At 42.8% G+C, this 22,267-nt stretch overlaps 1 protein-coding gene and 1 pseudogene across 1 annotated transcript in view; one reads left to right on the forward strand and one right to left on the reverse strand.

Moving 5' to 3' along the window:
- The window catches only part of SLC35D2 (solute carrier family 35 member D2), a 74,755-nt gene that overhangs the window by 48,816 nt on the left and 3,672 nt on the right, over nucleotides 1-22,267 (reverse strand). The window contains exon 2 of the mRNA XM_075549804.1: nucleotides 4,617-4,650. Coding sequence (XP_075405919.1) covers nucleotides 4,617-4,650 — 34 coding nt within the window. The remainder of the gene's footprint in view (nucleotides 1-4,616; nucleotides 4,651-22,267) is intronic.
- Nucleotides 6,188-7,380, forward strand: LOC142448503 (ras GTPase-activating protein-binding protein 1 pseudogene; annotated as a pseudogene).

Raw genomic sequence — 22,267 nt, forward strand, 5'->3', positions numbered from 1 at the left:
CATCAATTGTATAAAGCACATCCATACATTCCCTGCCCCAATCATTCTCAAGGCATTTGCTCTCCACTTAAGCCCCTTGCATCAGGTCCTCTTTCCCCCCCCCTCCCTCCCCATTCCCCCCTTCCTCATATGCCCTTGGTAATTTATACCTCGTTATTTTGTCATATCTTGCCCTATCCGGAGTCTCCCTTCCCCCCTTCTCTGCTGTCCCTCTCCCAGGGAAGAGGTCACATGTGGATCCTTGTAATCAGTTCCCCCTTTCCAACCCACTCACCCTCCACTCTCCCAGCATCGTCCCTCACACCCTTGGTCCTGAAGGTATCATCCACCCTGGATTCCCTGTACCTCCAACCCTCATATGTACCAGTGTACAGCCTCTGTCCTATCCAGCCCTGCAAGGTAGAATTCGGATCATGGTAGTTGGGGGGAGGAAGCATCCAGGATCTGGGGGAAAGCTGTGTTCTTTATCGATACTACCTCACACCCTAATTAACCCATCTCCTCTCCTAAACCCCTCTGTGAGGGGATCTCCATTGGCCGACACTTGGGCCTTGGGTCTCCACTCTGCACTTCCCCCTTCATTTAATATGATATATATATACATATACACATATATACACATACATACACACACTTATATAGTTTGTTTTTTTTTTTTGCATGATGCCTTATACCTGGTCCCTTGGGCACCTCGTGATCGCACTGGCCGGTGTGCTTCTTCCATGTGGGCTTATTTGCTTCTGAGCTAGATGGCCGCTTGTTCACCTTCAAGCCTTTAAGACCCCAGACACTATCTCTTTTGATAGCCGGGCACCATCAGCTTTCTTCACCACGTTTGCTTATGCACCCATTTGTCTTCAGCGATCCTATCATGGAGGTGTGCAGTCAATGATAAGATTTTTTGTTCTTTGATGCCTGGTAACTGATCCCTTTGGGACCACTCGATCACACAGGCTGGTGTGTTCTTCCATGTGGACTTTGTTGCTTCTGAGCTAGATGGCCGCTTGTTTATCTTCAAGCCTTTAAGACCCCAGTCACTATCTCTTTTGATAGCCGGGCACCATCAGCTTTCTTCACCACATTTACTTGTTCACCCACTTTGGCTCCAGCCGTTGTGTCGGGAGAGTGAGCATCATAGAGTTCCAATTTAATAAAAGAAGGTATTCGTGCATTGAGGGAGTGTTTGAGTAGAGGCCCAAGGTCCTTCCGCCACCTTAATACTTGACCTATAAATATAGACACATAGATCTATTTCCCCATCCTCCTATATATATTTGCATGTACATGTCTTTGTAAAAAGCTCTTTTCTATATATAGTCATGGAAATTTTGAGATAGTATATTTTTTACTGTAAGGCAGCGGTTCTCAAGCTGTGGGTCACGACCCCTCTGGGGGGCAAATGATTCTTTCACTGTGTCGCTGTAAGTTGAGGTCCCTTCAAGCCCACATGATTGGAATGTTCATCTTTGGAGCTGGGGACCGACAGTTGATGACAGTTGGAGACCTGCCTTGCTGTTTGCTGCCTGGATATATATAGCCCAGCTCTCTCTACAGAAGGGGACTGGCAACTGGCAGCTCTCAAGCCTTAAAGGACTGTTAGTGACTCACTTCTTTATAATTTAACTGTCAATTTCTTGTATTATCTATCTGTATATAATTTAACAGTTCATTTCTTGTATTATATATCTATCTTTATAAATATATTTATATATAATTACTAGCAATCTGGTTTGTCCCTCTAGAGAACCCTGTCCAACACAGTCATTCCTGGCCTGCGAGTCAAGGAGCAAGCTGGAAGGGAGGGGCCATGGAGCAACAGGATTATAAGTCTAAGGGATGAGACTGGAATGAGAGTGAATAATAATATAATTGTTTTGACTCCACAACCAGACCAAAAGACCCCCGATGGATACCCCCCAGTCAGGGCCCCCCAACAGCGGGGCCATCACAGCCAGCCCAGCCTCATGGGAGTGAGTCAACAGGGCATCACAGTTCCCACTGCCTCAGACACCTGTGACACTTGGACATTCAATAAGGAAGAATGAAAATGAATCCAGGTCTTTGAAGGGTGGTGCTGGAGAAGAACACTGAAAGCATCATGGACTGCTCAGAGGACCAACAAACCCATCTTGGAGGAAGTGTGGCCAAAGTGCTCCTTGCAGGCAAGGATGGCGAAACGCCGTCTTACACACTGTGGACACATTGTCAGGAGAGACCAGTCCCTGGAGAAGGACATCATGCTTGGTAAAGGGGAGGGGCCGTGAAAAAGAGGAAGAAGTTCAATGAGATGGATGGACACAGTGGCTGCACCAATGGGCTCCGGCATAGGAACAATTGTGAGGATGGTGCAGGAGCATGCAGTGCTCCGTTTTGTCATGACGTGGGTCTCTGTGGGTCAGAACCGGCTGGATGCCACCTAACAACAATACCAGTCCTTCATACTGTGCTCCAGTTCTGATTTCACGACCAATGTACAAAAGGATAAAAAGAACTAAGTTTGAAGTACGTTGTCCTATGTGCACCTTTCTCATTGATCTATGGCTGGTTTAATAACCAAAAAACGCAAAAAAATCAGAACACCTACTCCTCACTCACTGACTGGTTAAGTTCCAAATATCATGTCACTTATGCAAAAAACAATCACTCAGCATTATGCAGGAGCAGAAGATGACTACACCAGTACATAACTGCCCAAACCACTGCGTATCATGGTGCAACGTGACATTAACCATCACGGCCAGCACTGTTGTCTCAGGTTCATTTTGTCAGACCAACTGTGTTAATGCATGACATAGTAGATTTTTTTACTATCATAATTGTGAGATGTTAGATGAGATGGTTGTAAGAGAAGAGTGGGCGTAGTCTTTATTCGATCCAGAGAGCTAAATTCAGCACAACAATGAGGAAGCCTTACTGCAGCTAGATGAAAATTAAGTATTTGGATTCCCTTCCTAAGAAGAGTTTATTAAGTCCTCCACACTGAACTATATATTTTACCAAGCTACCTACACCTTACTATTTTATATGATTCTCAGAATATGACATTATTAAAAGAGCAAAGTATTTAGCAAAGGTTCTTATAATGATAATAAAAATCATATTTAAAAAATAATATGCAAATGCTCTGGTGATATATTCAACCATTTTATAATAATATTCTCCCCCTTCTTATTATCCTTTAAAATCAGCATTTGAAAACTATGCATCCTGTCACTGAAAAAAGCATATCAATGACAGGCTCTTCCAAATTCACAATTAAAATGTAGTTAGCTGATAAAAGTATCTTAATTTTAAGCTTTTCTACTTTAAGTTTAAGGAAACAAAAAAAAATCTCTTTTATGCCTGTCACTGTAAACCAGCAACAAATGTCCAGAAGACTAAACAGATCACAAACTAACATTAATGGGAAATTTCAGAAAGTCAAATGGCCTTAGTTTAAAAGAATATCCAAATTCACTCTTACTTTGTGAGCTAAACTTGGAAATACTGTAAATAAACTGCAAAGATATTTTCTGTTCTGTCCCCACATATTTTGCAAAAATTTGAATTAGTCACCAGCATTTGCAAATTGGGAGATTTGATGTAATGTTTTGGATTTCCTCCTTGTGTTGAGAAAAATCTCTCTCCATTCCTTTTCCTATCATGCCTTTAACTACATGTCAAGCACATCGGGCAAGTGGGACAAGTATTCACCCCAGTTCTGCCCTACGCTCATCAGTCCACTCATTTGCTACCCACGGACTATGGAGGCTTTGAGGCTTGTGGCCTCTTGCTTCAAAGCACTTACTCCAACTGTTGTTAGCTGCCATGCAGTTGAGCGCTGATTCACAGACTCTCATGCAATGTGAGACAGACCTCTGTGACCTATAGGATTTGCACTAGCTGATTCCCCGAAGCAGATAGCCAAGCATTTCTTCCTAGTCTCTTTTAATCCAGAAGCTCCCATGAAACCTGCTTTGTACCACAGGTGACACACAAGCCTCCACTGGCAAACAGGTAGTAGTCACACTTGAGGTTTACTGACTGAGAATCAAACCTAGATACGCCCCCACCCCCACCCCCCACTACCCCCCCGGCAAGGATGGTGAGAATTCTACCACTGAACCACTACTGATCTCTAGATTCAACTAAAGATCTTAAAGCTTCAATAAGTCCCTTCTCTCCCTCTCATGATTATGGCTTAATTATCTACCCCACATTGTTTTGAAATCCTAACCTTTATTCTTGTGGATATGATCTGATTTAGAAAAAAAGTTTTCTTGGTGACATTAATGACGTCATGCCAATGCAGGGTGGGCCTAAATCTAATCATTCCTGAGTTATAAAAAGAGCCCACTGGACCCAGAGGGGCACATACTAGGAACACAAATGACAGGTGAGGATTACCAGAGGACCCAAGAATACCCAGAGTCAACAAAGAAGTAATCAAATCAGCCTAGACTCTGATTTGAACAATTATTTTTGTTCTCCAAAGCTACCTACAAGTGACATTTTTGTCACTGTCGCACTAGGAAACTAAAACATATGCAAATACAGTTGATCCCCAAATTGTAGGATGAGATCAAATGTGTCACTATTTTATGTTGTTTAGAGAAGAGTTAAAAGTTTTCACTTACCTGTCCAATTCCAAGAACAATTGGTGATGGGAAACTACAAAGAACATAGAAACACAATTTTATTAACATAAATATTTGATGGTGTTCTAATACTATACAATGCTGTTACTCGTTTTATCACAAGTGGTTATTTTAATTTCTTTGGTATGTTACTTTTTATTTCAGTCTTCAACAATGAAAAGTTAGCATCCACTATGGTCACTGTGCACTTCTTTTGCATTTTGTAACATTATCGTTGCTAAACGGCAATTTTCTGTTTTTCCCAAGAGGCAGACGGTGTACTGGCCACCTAAAAGCAATGCCTATCCCCTTCTCTATTGATGCTTCCATCAAGAGAGGGTGCTCTCTTAATGCCATTGACTCGATTTGGACTGGGACTCATAGGGACCCTTGGGGCAGGGTAGAACTGGCCCTGTGGCCTTCCAAGACTGTAACTCTTTACAGGAGTAGCTCTGTTTTGTTCCCATGGGGCAGGTTTTGAACTGCTGACTCGTCACTGATAGTCCAACATATAACTAATATGCCACCAGGGCTCCTGCTCCAGAGAGGGTGGAAAGTCAAATATTTTCTTGGCCAGCCTCCCTTGATCGTGTGACACAGTCCAACAACATGAAGTGTTGACAAGTGGGGGCGGAGGGGATTCCGAATAGATTCCAGGCATCCGGACAAAAGGGGCAGGTATGAGGTAAAACTGGGCCCTTTCTCGTGGCTTCAGCACAGCCCGCATGCCTGGAGCCATCTGCCAAAGGCATCTTTCCCATGAGGTGACATGCACGAAGGGTAAGGTTTCACTGAGCAGCTAAAATAGCTCTCTGGAGGTTTTTTGTCACCTGAAAAATATCAACTCCGTGTGTTTTAAGCATTGTTTTCTATAAATGAGGCAAGCATGACCTCTGGGTATTGGTCCCATTTTACATTACTTCTCCACAGCAAACTGAGACCCATTAGCCAAAAAAAAGTCAGCAACAAACTCAAAGCTGTACACATTACATTGCTATCTTAAACATAGTTCAAATAGATTTCTAGCCACTTACAGCTTACCTGCTTACAAAAGTGCATTCAACACCTGCAACCCACAATTATGAAACAACCCTAAAGTTGAGTGACCTAGAGATGCCTCACCCCACCCTGCCCAGGACATCATGTAAAGCACACATGAGCTTCTCCTCAATCCTGTCTCCTCTTCTCGGGAATTTCGCATGGCCTCTTCTCCTTCTAGCGGTTCCCTGCTCCAGATGCCCCTAGAAGATTTCCTGCTGGGGAAAAGCACCCCTGGCATGGCTGTCAATGTGTGTGGCCCCAATAAATAGCTTGCTGACAACACTAAGGCATGTGCTTATCTTTTTCCTTGATCGCCCTGAGTTCCCTTGAACGCTCCACAGCTGTGAGTCCGAAATTCTGTAGCTTGTGGTGGGAAAAATTTCCAAAGCATTCATGCTCATTTAATTGCCACTCTAGGAAAAAACTTCACATAAAATCACCTTCCTAGATGGACACAGTGCATTAGAGTTTTCTGCCATTGAGGTGGGAATTTGTGAGACAGTGTTATATACTTGAAGCAGGACCCAGGCATGCTGCACAGATTTAATGGAAATAACTTTTCTTATGCCCATGGAGGCTTGCGTTCAAATGGAATACCAGCAGATACTGTCTAGGGACCAAAGAAAACACAGAGGAAAATGTTATCTCGAAACAGTACCAACTGCCACCCTAAGATCCGCCATGGTGATGCTCGCGCTATTCTCTATGGGGTTGGGTGGTCCAGGTGATGGAACTGCTTTCTCACAACAACCAGACTTCGATGAGATTCATGAAAACATTTGTCCTTGCTCCTAAGGGCTCTGATACAAGTAAATTCTATGTTCCGAGTGATATCGTCAGATCCATGTCTTTGTTAGCTTTGTCTCTGAGCCTCAAAAGAAATCTGAGGAAGAAGGAGAGGAGCCTGAAGAGGGACAGCAGATACCAGAGTTGGTGCCTGATGATGCTGGAATATTCTATGATCAGACTCCCAGCAATGACTTAAAAGAACCGGTTTAGAGAAACCGGTTTCTGAACCAGAACCTGATCCTGGACCAGAACCAGACCAAGATCCCATACCTGAAATCCAGGAGGAACAATCTGAGCCTGCCTTCGGGGAAACTGCTCCTGAGAGGCCGCTCACAAGAGTTCTTCCCTGGCCCCTGCGGGCATGGCTCAGACAGTGCAGGAAGACCTGAGGACAATTTCTTGAGCATCTGGGACCGGTAAGAACTTCCACCCAGTGCAGTGTTTCCAATTACTGGGATCCCACCTCATGTTGTTAAAATCCCAGCTTTACAGACCTGCCCTGAGCCTACGCCAGAATCTCAGATTCCACCGCAGCGACCTGAGAGGGAGCAAAGAGAGTTAGGACAACAAATAAATATTTCTCCACACCACAGAGGGACTCTAGATCAACTGGTGAGGCTGGCAACTAAGGTCATGTTGAATCTCGAAAACTTGTGAAACACGTGGGCAAGTCACCAAGCCTCATGAGGTGGACAAATCAGTGTTTAAAGATTTCTTTCAACATTTCAAAATTAGGGAAACATGGTGGAGCTGCACATCAATCACGGTGGGATGTTAATTACCCAATTTTGGTTTTGTTGTGCTTGATGTCTCTGAACCAGTTTGAAAGGTTCTTAGCAACAGACCTATCAAGTTCAGAGGTGAAGTCTGCCAGAAGAGAAGCCGCCAGGGAAGGAGACCACCTGCGGCCCTCGAGGCCCTCAACTTGGGCTAGGCAGTGGATAGGCCTTACCCTGGAAGGCCCGGTGCAGAAGTCAGGACTCGGAGTGGGAAGGAATACATCTTCACTGGCTGGCGCATGGCCATACAAACCCTGGTTCCTGCAGAGGAGTGAGTTTCTTCAACAAGCTTCTGGTGTCTTGGAGTGTGACCCTAGTCTGTTACAAACTGTTTACGTTTGTACACTTCTCTCTTCTGTGATCATGGAGTATGACCTTTTAGTCCTTCACTTCCAATTTGGTAGAATGCTATTTTAGGAAAACAGATTAGTAAAGAAGAAAATAAAGGCTGAATTTTCTTGCAAATACAGACTGGATTAAAAACAAAACAAAACAGCCATTTCCCCAACAAAATGTGGTTATCATTGACATTTGGTATGTTTCATTTATTGGAATACTTCTTACTCATTTTCTTTTTTGGTTTTAACAGTTGTATTGGCCTTCTTCCACATGTATACAATTCAATAGTTCAATCATATTACAATCTGTACAATTATTACCACAGTCAACTTTAGAACATTTTCTTCTTCCTATATTCAATGTTGCTAGTGTAATTATTTTTAATTGTGGCAAAAATATACACACAAAAACAATCTCCAATTCAACAACTTCTACATGTATAATTCAGCCCCATTGATTATACTCTTACTCATGTTCTACGTGTTTTAAAAGCCTGTCAGAAATACAGAATTTGATACGACATTCTGATGGCAAGAAACACGGAAATTGTTTCTTCTTTTTTCCCAAACCATTATTAGCATATCATCCATACATCATACCATTCAATGGTTCAAACACAATCTATTTCATTGCTTCTTCTTTTGAGAGGCAATGACTACGTTCTGGTGTAGAGAACTTGCCATTGAAAAAATGGACAAATTTGGTTCTTGTTAGTATGATTAGAAACGAATTTGGAAGTGTTAGCGCAGTGGTTCTCAACCCCTTAATACAGTTCCTCGTGTTGTGGTGACCCCCAACCGTAAAATTACTTTCACTGCTACTTCATAACTGTTATTTTTCTACTGTTATGAATCAGCGACCCCTGTGAAAGGATCATTCAACCCCAAGGGGGTCGTGACCCACAGGTTGAGAACCACTGCATTAGAGGGCTTTTTTTTTTCCTTTTGATATCATAAAACAATACCAAAATCTACTGGGTTTTGCCATTGAAATGAAAGTAGTGAGGAATTAGTTTTAAATGTGAAGAGTGCAACTAATATGCTTTTCTCTTGAACTGTTACAATGTCTCAGGGAGTTTTCTATGTTTAATTTGTATTTGTGAAACAAACCCTCCCCCAAGTCTGAAAAACAAACAGCAAAAGTGTTGTGCCTTCTATTTATTTACCTTTGATTTCATTCTTGGTAATTGCTTAAAGAAAAATAACAAAACCTCTAGATTAGTTTTATTAAGATCAAAGCATGCGGGGAATTTTATAGCCCCTCGCTGTCTAGCTTTCCCCCCTTTCTTCACATGTTTTATGTCTTACTCTGAAATTAACTCTCAAACTAGAATGTCTTGGAGGCCAGATGCTTCTACAGAGGTATTCTGACCTCAATATTTCAGCATTTGCTTAATTTCTATTTTGGTATCTCATCAGACTTCTAGCCCATAAGAAGGAATGTAACTTTAATTGGACTTCACTGATGTGCTTCAGTGTCTGTTAGTTTGTTTTTTTCCCCTCTAAATCACTGTCATCTGATAAGCTGGCTGTTTTGCTCTGGTTCTTTTTTGTTGATGGGTATGCAGTGAATATTGTTGGATGGAAACATTTTATTAAAATATTTCTGTAAGAAAACTTAATCTAGAAAAATAAGAAATCACCTGAAAATAGAACAGCCAACCAAAGTGTCAATGTGATTTAAAAAAAAAAAAGATAAAAGGGAGTATCCAATCCCTTCCATACTCTACACACACAAAAATAACTCAAGATGGATCATGGACTTAATTGGCATAAATCTTTGTGGCATTCAGGTAAACAAAGTCTTCTTAGAGACAGCACCAAAGAGGACAAAAGAAAATCTGAAGTGGATTTGCTCAAAATTTTAAACTTTGTACTTCAAAGGATCCCTTCAAGAAAGTGAGTAGAAAACCCACCACTGGGAGAATGTCTTGACAAATTGTGGAGGTGAAAAGGGAATTGTATCCAGAGCAACACAAAGACTCTTAAAACTCAATAAAACGGTGGCATGGAACAAACAACCCGATTAAAAAGAGAACGACTTGAAATAGCATCACTTCAAAGATGATATGCAAATGACCCTACAGAGGGTCAAGCTTGGTTAGACACGGGATGCATCGAGTCAGCAGCTGGTCTTGACAGGCTCAGCAATGGGGCCACCCCGCTTACTAGTTTTTAGGACTGTAACCAAGTTGGTGGTCTTTCACTATGCGTGGAGCAATAAGGGCCTATTCCGTTTGTGCGAGCTCCTTCACAAGTAAATTAATGCGCCCAATAAGGAGGATTTATCAGTGTCATACCAGCACTACTGGGTGGGACAGATGGGAGAGAGTTAGGTGGGATTACCATCTTCTCTACAAAGACTCTGCATGGTGAGAAGGCTTTTGAGATATCCCAAGAATAGTCAGTACATGAGGGAGTACCCAAAAAACCTGGACTTTTTTTGTTTTAAAAGCTGTGTATTCAATTTTTATATAAAACACAACATCACCTTCAAAGTACTCTCCATTACACTTAATACATTTATCCAATCTGTGATTCCATTATTGGAAACATTCTTCAAACTCCTCTGTTTAGATGGTTGACAGCACCTCCCTCATTTCTTCTACATCATCAAATCACAGTCCTTTCATGGCCCTCTTCATTCAAGGAAACAAAAAGAAGTTGCACAGAGTGAGGTCAGATGAGTAAGATGCACAGGACAAGAGAGGCATGCTGTTTTGGGCTAAAAACCGGTGCACTGAGATGGCTGCATGAGTAGGTGTATTGTTGTGGTGGCAAAAACAATCCCCCATTTGACATAAATCAGGTCTTTTTGTTGCACACTTATAAGCAACCTTTTCAGAACCTCTAAATAGAAAGCTTGATTAACAGTCTGACCTGGTGGAATGAACTCCAAATGAGCTGGGAATCAACATTTGCATCTGTTTGGGAAGCTGAGAGACATCCAAAACAAGTGTGTCATCAACTGACATTTCACATTTTTTGAAATGAGAAAACCACTTGTGCACTTGAGTTTTTCCCATAGCTCTGTCCTTATAAGCTGTGTCCAACATTACGACAGTTTCTGCAACATTTTTCCCAAGAAGGAAACAAAATTTCACAGCCACACATTGTTCTTTGAAATTGTCCATCACAAAAAAAAAAAAAATGATGTTAGAGCGAAACTGCTTTCACAAAAAAATTCACTGTGACCAGAGAGAGCCTTCCCAGACATTACTGGGTACACTAACTTAGAGTGAGTTACTCGCCGGTGGGAGGGGCCTGAGGGGGCGGGGGGAGATGGGTACTATCAAAACTTTGCTCCGCCCAGTGCAATTCTGTTTTGGATGGGGATACCCCCTCATATTGTTTCCCTTTGAAGGTAAAGACAAATCGAGGCCAAAAGATTGTCCCAAAAGATCCTGAAAAGAACATATAAGCTAAATCTGTGAGTGTAAAGTGTTTATCAGAGTAAGCAGTTTCAATAATATTGAGTATGGGAGCTTTAACGGGTGGGACTGCAGCATTAAGGTTACAATAGTCCATTGTGAGGTAGCTTACTCTTCCCAGGTTTAAAACTCTGAACTTGGCTGTTAGATGGAAAACCAGTAGAGATAATAACCCCTTCTCTAACTAGGTCTTTTGTAGGAGTTTAAATCCTTGAAGGTCTGGTTTTAATTTGCCTTGAGATATATTTTAATTGGGGGGCAGGGAAGGAGCTCTTTGGAGCCCCATTTTATCAAATTACTTTTAATTGTGAGTGCCGACCACTTGCAATTGGTAAGTCAATAGTGTAGTGAAATCATTGCCCTTAAAATGTTCTAGACTCGCACAATCGCAATAAAAATACCAGCAGGTATTGTGTGGGAAATGACAGGTGATTTTCATATTAAATGGGGAAGGAAAGAGCAAAATTTAGGCAAGACCATTGAGAATAACAAAGTGAGAGGGAGAGCTTTACTGGGTACAAGGATTCATTGTCACTAAATTGGACAGTTTGAGATTTTCCCTGTGGCAGTTCAAGAGGGCAGTGAAACAAAACAGAAAATTGGGACAAACACACACCTTTCTGACAAAGATAACTCTGAAGATCAATGGAGATAGCATTTCAACAAATGGTGCTGAGTAATTTGGATATAAAATCCCGACCTCAAGAAAAATGACTATCTGCTACCCTATGTGGAGTCTCTGAGTCAGAATCAAATCAACGGCAATGGGTTCAGTTTTTTGGGTTTAGCTATCTCACCCCATATTTAACAGGGCAGCACGCTACCTCAACTGGCTCATCTGTTACCCAACCCTGTATAGGCTGCTGGTCATCCTCTCAGACTAGTGAGAGCTGGCATCATCATCATCATCACCATCAACAATATCAACTACAACACATGCATGCGTGCGCACACACACACACCAGAGGGAAAAACACACCTATTTTAGATAGAGTGAGAAGAGAATAAAGCAGCAGCCTACCCTATCAGAGGAAATAGAATAAATATCTGGGAAGTACCACCATTAAAATCAAATGAACCCTATTAGTTCTGAATTCCATCTCTTAGATACCTTTCCCAGAAACACTCGTTCCTGAGCTACTCAGAGCATCCTCAGCTGAAGAAAACTGCCTCTTCAAGACCTCACCCACTTCCTGGGAACAGCCTGTGTTCCCAAGACTGGTCTATGCAGGGCTACAAAGGTCAGGACCCCAGTCCTCAATACAGAACCACGTGCACAGTCCATGAAGCTCCGGAGGCCCCGGGCTCAAGCTTCTCTTGTCCTGCATCACATTCCAGCTTCTCCCTCTGCCTAGTCTGGCTTCTCTCACCCCCCACAGGAGCTGAGACCCAGTGCACATCCCAATACGTTTCCTACACAGAAACCACATTATAGAGGGCTTCCCAGAGAACACAACCTGCAAAAAGGAAAAGAATGTAAATAAATGGTAAATGACAACAACAACAGCAATGCCTTACAGAAGGCAGACAAAGAACTTGGCCTAGAAGAAAATAAATACATGGACAATAATGACCTCTTCATAACTGTTTATGCCCACAGATGACTTTAATATCAAAGACATCACTAAAATATAAACTCAACATTGAGATGATGAAAATACAATGAGATACAAACCAGCTAAGGAACAAAACATAGCATAAGTGCCACTCGAATGAATACATTTAGAAACAAAAATGAACTACTAGATATTTCCAGCACTTTTAGATCACCATAGTGATTGCAGCAGAAAAACACAAACTAAAGCTGTGAGGCTCAACAAGATGCACAGATACAGGAGAGAGGTAAACAGCGCTGCAGCGGGCTAACTACTGTGCCCTGTGTGAACTCAATAGAGAGGAGAGAACCCTAAAAGTGGGATATGCAAGTCAGCGACTGACTCCCGGGAAGAAGATGTTGACTTTTTAGATGTAAGAGCATGCTGTGTGAGAGAATGGGTGTTAAAGAATACGCTACAAGGTTGCTGCAGCAGTAATTACCCCTCTGTTAACAAAGAAATACAACAAATTAAAACTGATTAAGAAGTAAATTTTTAAAATAAACAAGAATGGAGAATTTGCTCATCCTTGTATCCACTTAGATCACCGGATCTACTGTGAAATTATAATTAGACAACAGTATGCTAGGTTGTGGAGGCATTGGTGGCTCAATGGTAGAATTCTGGCCTTCCCCGCTGGGAGATCCAGCTTCAATTCTTGGACAAGGCAGTTCATCAGGAGTGGCCATCACCGATCTGCCAGTGGGGGGTTGCATGTCGCTATGATGCGGAGCAGGTTGCAGTGGACTAAGGTGAATTAGGAAGAAAGCTGGGCAGTTCGTTGCAAAAACTCACCCAATGTAAATACTAAGGGTCACAGTGATGTTCAGTCCCCAGCTGAGGAGGGCACAGCAGCACACAGTGTTTCACTCCCTTGTGCTTTGATCACCATGAGTCAGAGGGCAGCGAAGATGTCAAACACTACACTACTTAGCGAGAGACGGGGAGTAAAGCAGGGACCAGCTGAATAGCCCCCTTATCTTTCATGGCAGGGAGGCCACACTTCCCTTCCAAAACTGAAAATGGGCTCGCAAACTAAATGTCATGATTTCCACTCAATGATTTTCATGACCTTTTAGTTTTATAAGAATCTTTAAGAAATATTAGTGCTTATGGTAAAGAAGATATGTATGAAGGATAACCAAAAACATCATAGAAAAATTCCAATATCTTTTATTTCAATTTTTCTATAAGTTTTGAAGGACCCCCTCGCATCTGAAAGACATCGGTTTTTTTCATGTGAGCTCTAAGTTCTCTTTCTGCCATTTTGTTCAGATAAAGCTAAATGTATTTGCACATACAATTTGCCATCTCTGCCTTCTATAACTCGTCAAAGTTGGCCAGAAGGACTAATGGCGGAAAAACCACTGAGGTGACTCAGCATAAAATCAACAGAGTCAGCTATGACTTGGTCTTGCAAAAAAATGTTAAATCTGGATATAATCAAGTCTTAAAACCTAACTTTCTATTAGGATAAAAATATAATCTAGAAAAGACTATACAGAACAAATCAGACAAATCTCAAATGTTTCCCAAAACCAGTCCAAGCTTTTCAAAAAGTCGGGTCACGTGTGACAGCTGGAAAAGCAGGAATATTCTAGATTACAGTAAGGCAAACAGACATAATCATACACATTGCACGAGTCTTCACTAAATCCTGATTTGAAATGTTAAAAACCTTGAAAACTTCTTGAGATAATTGCGATAATTATGAACTCATTGTTAGATGATTTTAGAAAGCATGATTACGCTTCTTAAGAGCAGCAATAGTGCCATGTAAGAGCACGCCCCTATTTGGGGAGAGATCTATAGAAGTACCTCCGATTGCAGGATGTTCACAGATATAGAAAGAGGTTAACCCTTGTTGTGCCAATGGTGTGAACATAGGTGCTCACGTATTATTCTTTCCATTTATCTGTATGATAAAAACTTTCCATAGAAAAGGTTGGGGAGAGAATCCCAGGAGATCCTCAAAAATTAGTTTAAATAATTAAACGCCAGCTCCCACTTTCCAAGAAAATGATTTATAAGTAAATGAGTAAATAAAGATAAGAATAGTAGTTGCAAGATTTACCAGACCACTCAACCAATAGAAGTGAAGCCTTGCTACGTGCTCCTGTATGAATGCAGCTTGCAGACATTCTGCTGAGTGGACTACGGCAATCACGAAAGGGTAAATATTACATGGGTCTCACAAATATAAAAGATCCCACAATATAGAGAGAGACGAATACAGAGAGATCAAAGATTACTCGTGGCTACCAGAAGAGAAAGAGAGGAAGAAAGCGGGAGTTATTGCTATGCAGCACCGAGTTTCAATTATGATGACAAGAAACACCACACTGGTTCAGAATGGGTTGCCCAGCTGATAGTTTTAAGTGTGTCGGGGAACAGTGGTTCTTAGTTGGGCTGCTAATGTCAAGGTCAGCAATTCAGAGAACCAGAGAGAAGAAGCCTTCTCCTCCTGGCAAGAGTCCATCTCGGAAACCCACAGGGGCAGCTCCACTTTGTCCCTTCGGGTTGCTCTGAGTCCGCAGCAACTTGATGGCACTGAGTGTACACCTTAAACAGTGGTTTTGTTTTGTGTCAAAAGTCAAATTGGCAAAAGTTGTATGATAGATATATTCACAATAGTGATGAAAAAGAGTAACTGCCGAGGCTGCTTCTGTGCAATGGAACACCGCATGTGATTTAGCAACTTCATTCGGAGGATTAGAGTCGTGGTTTCATGGGACAGCCTAGTAAACAGCCCTAGCAGTGTCTCGAGTGCTTCTGTTTTACCTTCGAGCGCATTTAGTTTAGCTGTACCTGAGGTCCTCAAAACTGGCAGGTGACGGTGAGCTGCAAGCGTACAACACGTGGTCTCCCGTTGACTGAAGCAATAGAGGGGAAGGGGAATCAGAAATGCTGCTGCTGGGAGGTGCCCTGCAGCTGGTCCCTGTGCACACAGAGCCTAACACTGCCCGGTCCTCCACCAGTCTCCTGTGCCTGAGCCCACGGCGGCAGCCAGTGCGTCACTCACTCCATCCACTTCAGGGTCTTCCTCCTTTGGGCTGCCCCTCCTCTTGACCAGGCATGATGTTGTTCTCCTAGGACAGGTCTCTCCTAACAACATGTCCAAAACATGTCAGATGAAATCTTGGCAACCTTAACTTGAAGGAGCGCTCTGGCCATCCTTTTTGTAAGATGCGTCAGTTTGTCATTTCAGCGGTCCACGGTTGCTCTCAGGATTCTTCTCTGACCACAGTTCACCAGCATGTATTCTTCTTTGGTCTTCCCTATTCAATGTCCGACTTTCACATGCATATGAGGCAATGGAAAATTTCAGGGCATGGGTCAGGAGCATCGGAGTCCTCAAAGTAACATCCTTGCTTTTCAATACCCTAAAGAGGTATTGTGCAGTACATTTACCTAATTTTGCCATTTGGTCTCTCGACTGATGCTTCCATGAGCATTGACTCCGGGCCCAAACAAGAAAACAATCATTAACAACTTCAACCTTTCCTCCATTTATCATGATGTTACCTATTTATCCAGTTGTGAGGATTTTGCTCTTCTTTACATTGAGTTGTAATCCATACTGAGGGCTGCAATCCTTGATCTTATCAAAAAGTCAAGAACAGGAATGGGTAAGCAATAGTCTCCTTTACATGACCCTTACTGAAGTTCCATTACGGAACATTTTGATCGAGACTCTATAGAAGAATCCTGAGTAAAAAGGAGACAATGCCGAAGGGAATTCCAGCCTCTCGGTGAATCTAAACTTCCTGGAACTATGAAGATTGGAAGAACCCCTGAAACCACTGCTCTGAAATAATCTTTACTACTCAAACCAAAAGGAGCTTACCTACTAATGAGTACCTTAAGCAGTATGCTTTTGAAAGAACTAGCTTTCAAAGCTAACTATATTGGATTACATTGACAACAGCAATTCCAGGGATTAGATGGAAGCTGAGGAGGGGAGGAGTTCATGTCACTGGAGGAAGAACTCCTCTGAAAAGAAATATGAGAATGTGGCCCAGTGGAAGGAAGTAACCAGTGTTGTTGAATTGTACGTATGGAAACGTATACACACAGTCCATCTGTGTATGTGGTACCATGTATATGCTCAAAAGCAGAAACAAATAAATTATACATAGGTAATTCAAATAAAAAAGAAATTCAATCTGTATATTTATATCTCCATTTATCTCTGTATCTAAAGTCCCTAAGCGAAATACAGGATTATTAGGTTTGGTTGATAACTGAAAGGTTGAAAGTTCAAGTCAACCCGGAAGCACCTAAGAAGGGAGTGGCAAGCTACTAATGAAACATCAGTTCTTGAAAACCTTCTGGAGCCCAGCTCTACACTGACCTACAAAGGTTACAATGAGTCAGAGGCAACTTCTCAGCAACTGACTTGCAGATTGATCCCTCTGTGCATACAGCCATCAAGTCATCTACCTCAAGAGGCTTGGAGACACGAATTTTACTAGGTATCCTAATTTAAAGTTTTAAAAAATCTATTAGGCAATTGTTTAATATGTACTTTATAAGAATCTCAGCAGAATGATTTTTCTTTAAAAGAAAGGCAAAAGCAAGATATTGATTCTAGGGGGTGGAAATGTGAATTATTGTTATTATTATTTTGTGTGTGCATAGCTTTTTTAAGTAGACATGTTTTTAAACTGAATTCCTGTCAGAGTGAATGAAAGGGCATAAAGATATATGTGTGCGCACTCTCTGAAAAGAACAGAGAAATGGGGTATATGTAGGACCAAACTGGGATTTTTTTGTTTGTTTGTTTGTTTACTTGAGAAACCTAAGCACATTTTAAGCTGATTGGAATGACCCATGAGAGAGTGAGTTTGCTGAGGCAGAATGGTGGAAATAATGGAGGGAGCGGAGACAAATGCAAGTAGAAAGCTTGTCAAAAACCAAACAAACAACACCTCATTCCAGTAGGAGAGAGATGGAAGTGGGATGCATTTGATGGTTTCTACAACAGTCTATGGAAACAGCAGTCCAACAACACTGCTGCATTGCTCAAATCAGCTGCAAAAAATTTTCTTTACAGTTTTAAAAAAGCAAACATGTCACTTTGATGACTAAAGTGCACTTAACCCAACCCATGGCCTTTCCAATCCCTAATAGGACTATCAGATCAGTATTGGGACTGCTAAGGGCTGTCTGCTTCCATAAATATGTGCAGCCTCGACCATCCTACATAATGTCACTGAGGGTGGCCATGAGGGTTTAAAAGGATTCAAAAGCGGGACAGTGGAAAAAGAAGATAGAATTCCAACAGTGGAGTTGTGAAGAGCATTGAATGTACCATGGAGCAGCAGAGCATGAACAAATGAGTTTTATATGTACAATCAGAAAGCCTCTGAGACATTCCAGGGGCAAGACTTTGACTCATTCCATTTGGACACAACTTCAGGAAAGACCAGTTGCTAAAAATAAAAGCATACCAGGAAGGGCAAACAAGAGAAACTTTCCAAGTCAAGAGAAATAGAGGAAAGAGCTGGGAGGCAAAGGGCATTTATAGAGGTCTAGATAAAGAAATGTACATATGCAAATATATTTATATATGAGGATGGGGAAATAGATCTATGTGCCTATATTTATAGGTTTAGTATTAAGGTAGCAGAATGATATTGGGCCTCCATTCAAGTACTCCCTCAATGCAAGAATACTTTCTTCTATTAAATTGGCATTCGGTGATGCTCACCTTCCCAACACAACCGCTGAAGACAAAGTGGGTGAACAACCAAATGTGGTAAGAAAGCTGATGGTGCCCGGCTATCAAAAGGTATAGCATCTGGGTCTTAAAGGATTGAAGGTAAACAAGTGGCCATCTGTCGCGCGCTCAATCTCGCCAGCAAGAAGGACGCACCACAACAGGATTCTTCCACAGGCGTTTAATGCGGGTTCGATTTGCAGATGCGGAAAAAGACCCCGAAGCCCCAAACTACTGCTGCTTATAAGCGCTCTATGGGGACGTGCTGTGCATTGATTGGTGCGTTCGCCAGAACCCTTATTAGCATACTCCAGGGTGGAGTTATGACTACGTCATCTGAGCAGTGCGTATGCTCTAAGTGGTTGTTTACCACTTAACTGGGCCACCGCCCTGACTGCCCGGCACCATCTTGTAATGGCGGCGAGAGCTGCGGCTTCCCACAGCCATCTAGCTCAGAAGCAACAAAGCCCACATGGAAGAAGCACAGCAGCCTGTGTGATCACAAGGTGTTGAAGGGATCAGATATAAGGCATCATCAGAACAGAAAAATCTTACCATAGTGAATGAGGGTGTGTGTGCAGAGTGGAAACCCAAAGCCCATTTGTAGACCACTGGAGATCCCCTTGCAGAGGGGTCTAGGGGAGGAGACGAGCCAGTCAAAGTGCGATGTAGCAACGATGAAAAATACAACTTTCCTCTAGTTCCTAAATGCTTCCTCCCTCCCCCCACCCCCACTGTCATGATCTGAATTCTACCTTGCAAGACTGGCTAGACCAGAGGATGTAACTGGTACAGACAGGAACTGAAAACACAGGGAATCCAGGGTAGATGATCCCTTCAGGACCAGTAGTATGAGTGGCAATACTGGGAGGGTAGAGGGAGAATGGGTTGGAAAGAGGGAACCGATTACAAGGCTCTACATGTGACCTCCTCCCTGAGGGACAGACAACAGAAAAGTGGGTGAAGAAAGACGTTGGACAGCGCAAGACATGACAAAATAATAATTTATAAATTATAAAGGGCTCATGAGGAAGTGGGGAGCAGGAAGGAGGGGAAAAATGAGGACCTGATGCCAGGGGCTTAAGTGAAGAGCAAATGTTTTGAGAATGATGAGGGCAATGAATGTACAGATGTGCTTTACGCAACTGATGTATGTATGGCTTGTGATAAGAGTTGTATGAGCCCCTAACAAAACGATTTAAATAAAACAAGCAACAACAGCAATGGGCTTGTTCAGAGCTTTTTTAGTCTAGTACTGGTTCTTAAAAATGACCTATAAGAGAAGGGAGAGTGGCAGGCATGGTGGGAAATGATCAAGGGTAAGGTTGCTTAGAGAAGAGGTATACTCTAGCCCAGGTGGCGATGAAGCATGGTAGTAGGGCAGGAGGAAAGTCAAGGGAGATGGAGGAAAGAGCTAGGAGTTAAGGGGCATCCATGGAGGTCTAGACAAAGACATGTACATGCAAATATATATAGGAGGATGGGGAAATAGATCTATGTGTCTATATTTATAGGTCAAGTATTAAGGTGGCGGAAGGACCTTGGGCCTCTACTCAAACACTCCCTCAATGCATGAATACCTTCTTTTATTAAATTGGAACTCTATGATGCTCACTCTCCCGACACAACGGCTGGAGCCAAAGTGGGTGAACAAGTAAATGTGGTGAAGAAAGCTGATGGTGCCCGGCTATCAAAAGAGATAGTGACTGGGGTCTTAAAGGCTTGAAGATAAACAAGCGGCCATCTAGCTCAGAAGCAACAAAGTCCACATGGAAGAACACACCAGCCTGTGTGATCGAGTGGTCCCAAAGGGATCAGTTACCAGGCATCAAAGAACAAAAAATCTTATCATTGACTGCACACCTCCATGATAGGATCGCTGAAGACAAATGGGTGCATAAGCAAATGTGGTGAAGAAAGCTGATGGTGCCCGGCTATCAAAAGAGATAGTGTCTGGGGTCTTAAAGGCTTGAAGGTGAACAAGCGGCCATCTAGCTCAGAAGCAAAAAAGCCCACATGGAAGAAGCACACCGGCCAGTGCGATCACGAGGTGCCAAGGGACCAGGTATAAGGCATCATGCAAAAAAAACAACAACGATATAAGTGTGTGTGTGTATGTGTATATGTGTGTATATGTATATGTGTATATATACCATATTAAATGAAGGGGGAAGTGCAGAGTGGAGACCCAAGGCCCAAGTGTCGGCCAATGGAGATCCCCTCATAGAGGCATTTAGGAGAGGAGATGGGTTAATTAGGGTGTGAGGTAGTACCGATGAAGAACACAGCTTTCCCCCAGATCCTGGATGCTTCCTCCCCCCAACTACCATGATTTGAATTCTACCTTGCGGGCCTGGATAGGACAGAGGCTGTACACTGGTACATATGAGGGCTGGAGGTACAGGGAATCCAGGGTGGATGATACCTTCGGGACCAAGGGTGTGAGGGACGATGCTGGGAGAGTGGAGGGTGAGTGGGTTGGAAAGGGGGAACTGATTACAAGGATCCACATGTGACCTCTTCCCTAGGAGAGGGACAGCAGAGAAGGGGGGAAGGGAGACTCCGGATAGAGCAAGATAAGACAAAATAACGAGGTATAAATTACCAAGGGCACATGAGGGAGTGGGGAAAGGGGAGGGAGGGGAAAAAAAAAAAAGAGGACCTGATGCAAGGTGCTTAAGTGGAGAGCAAATGCCTTGAAAATGATTGGGGCAGGGAATATATGGATGTGCTTTATACAATTGATGTATGTATATGTATGGATGGTGATAAGAGTTGTATGAGTCCCTAATAAAATGTAAAAAAAGAAAAGAGGAGAAAAAAATGATTAGGGCAAAGACTGTACAGATGTGCTTTATACAATTGATGTATGTAAATGTATGAACTGTGATAAGAATTGTATGAGCCCCTAATAAATTGTTAAAAAAATTTTTTAATGACCTATAAACTGTAGCATGAAACTGATATGTCTCTTTTAAAAAAAAGAGAGAGAAACTTTCCAATGAGCTGGATTGATAGAACCAGGATCATGAGGATGGCGTAGGTCCAGCCAAGATTCTGTTCTGCTCTATGCACGGTCAGCCTAAGTCCAAGTTGACTGGGTGGCAACCAACACCAACAGTTTTCTAAATAAAGTGTCACGTGAGAAGGAACGTGGAGGAAAGGGCGTGGGAGATGTCAAGAGGAAAAAGGGTGAAACAACCCGAGACAAGGCCAACAAGCCTCCGGAAGGAAAGGCCAGGTGGCAAGGTGTGCACGTCGAGGTTTGTGATCATAATGTAAAGTCTACGTAGCCAGTCCAGCTGTGGTTTTTCTCTGCTGACACGCAGAACTGCTCCCGTCAGAAGGAAGGGGTAGTAGGGCTTACCCGGGCTACCAGTGGTGCCCATCACTCTGAACCACACGGAGTCTCGTGGACATTCCAAGGCTCCCAGTTGGGCCGGGGGAGTGGATACGACAAAAACTGAACAAGAAGAGGAAAGGCAGTGGGCAGAACAGAAATCTTGTGGTGGAGACAGTCCCTCATGAGTACGGAGCCCTGGGAGAAAGTAACAGCAGGAAGAAAGGAGGGGCGCTTTTGGAGACCAGACCAGAGACAGCGCAGAGTGCAGATGGTTCAGCCTTGGGGACCTGGAAGTCGCACCGGAAGTAGAAATGGGTCAGTGAGGAGCGTCTCCACACCATAGATAGCCAGGTGCTCGTGCTAGCACGTTTATGCAAACACAGCCAACCCAGTTACTCAGCCAGGCGAACCACGACCAGGCAGGTACGCGTGCCCAAGGTGACCCCAGCGCTGCCCAGCGTAGCACTGGGCTCAGCAGAGTTTACAACAGCTGTTGTTCTGGACGCACAGGACCAGGTTTTTCTTCCAAGACAACACCAGGTAGACTTGAACCTCTAGCCTTTCAGTTACCAGCCAACTGTATAGACCATCTGCACTATTCAGGAATCAATCT

Source organism: Tenrec ecaudatus, chromosome 5 (genome assembly GCF_050624435.1).
Source record: "Tenrec ecaudatus isolate mTenEca1 chromosome 5, mTenEca1.hap1, whole genome shotgun sequence".
In the NCBI taxonomy this organism is placed as follows: domain Eukaryota; kingdom Metazoa; phylum Chordata; class Mammalia; order Afrosoricida; family Tenrecidae; genus Tenrec; species Tenrec ecaudatus.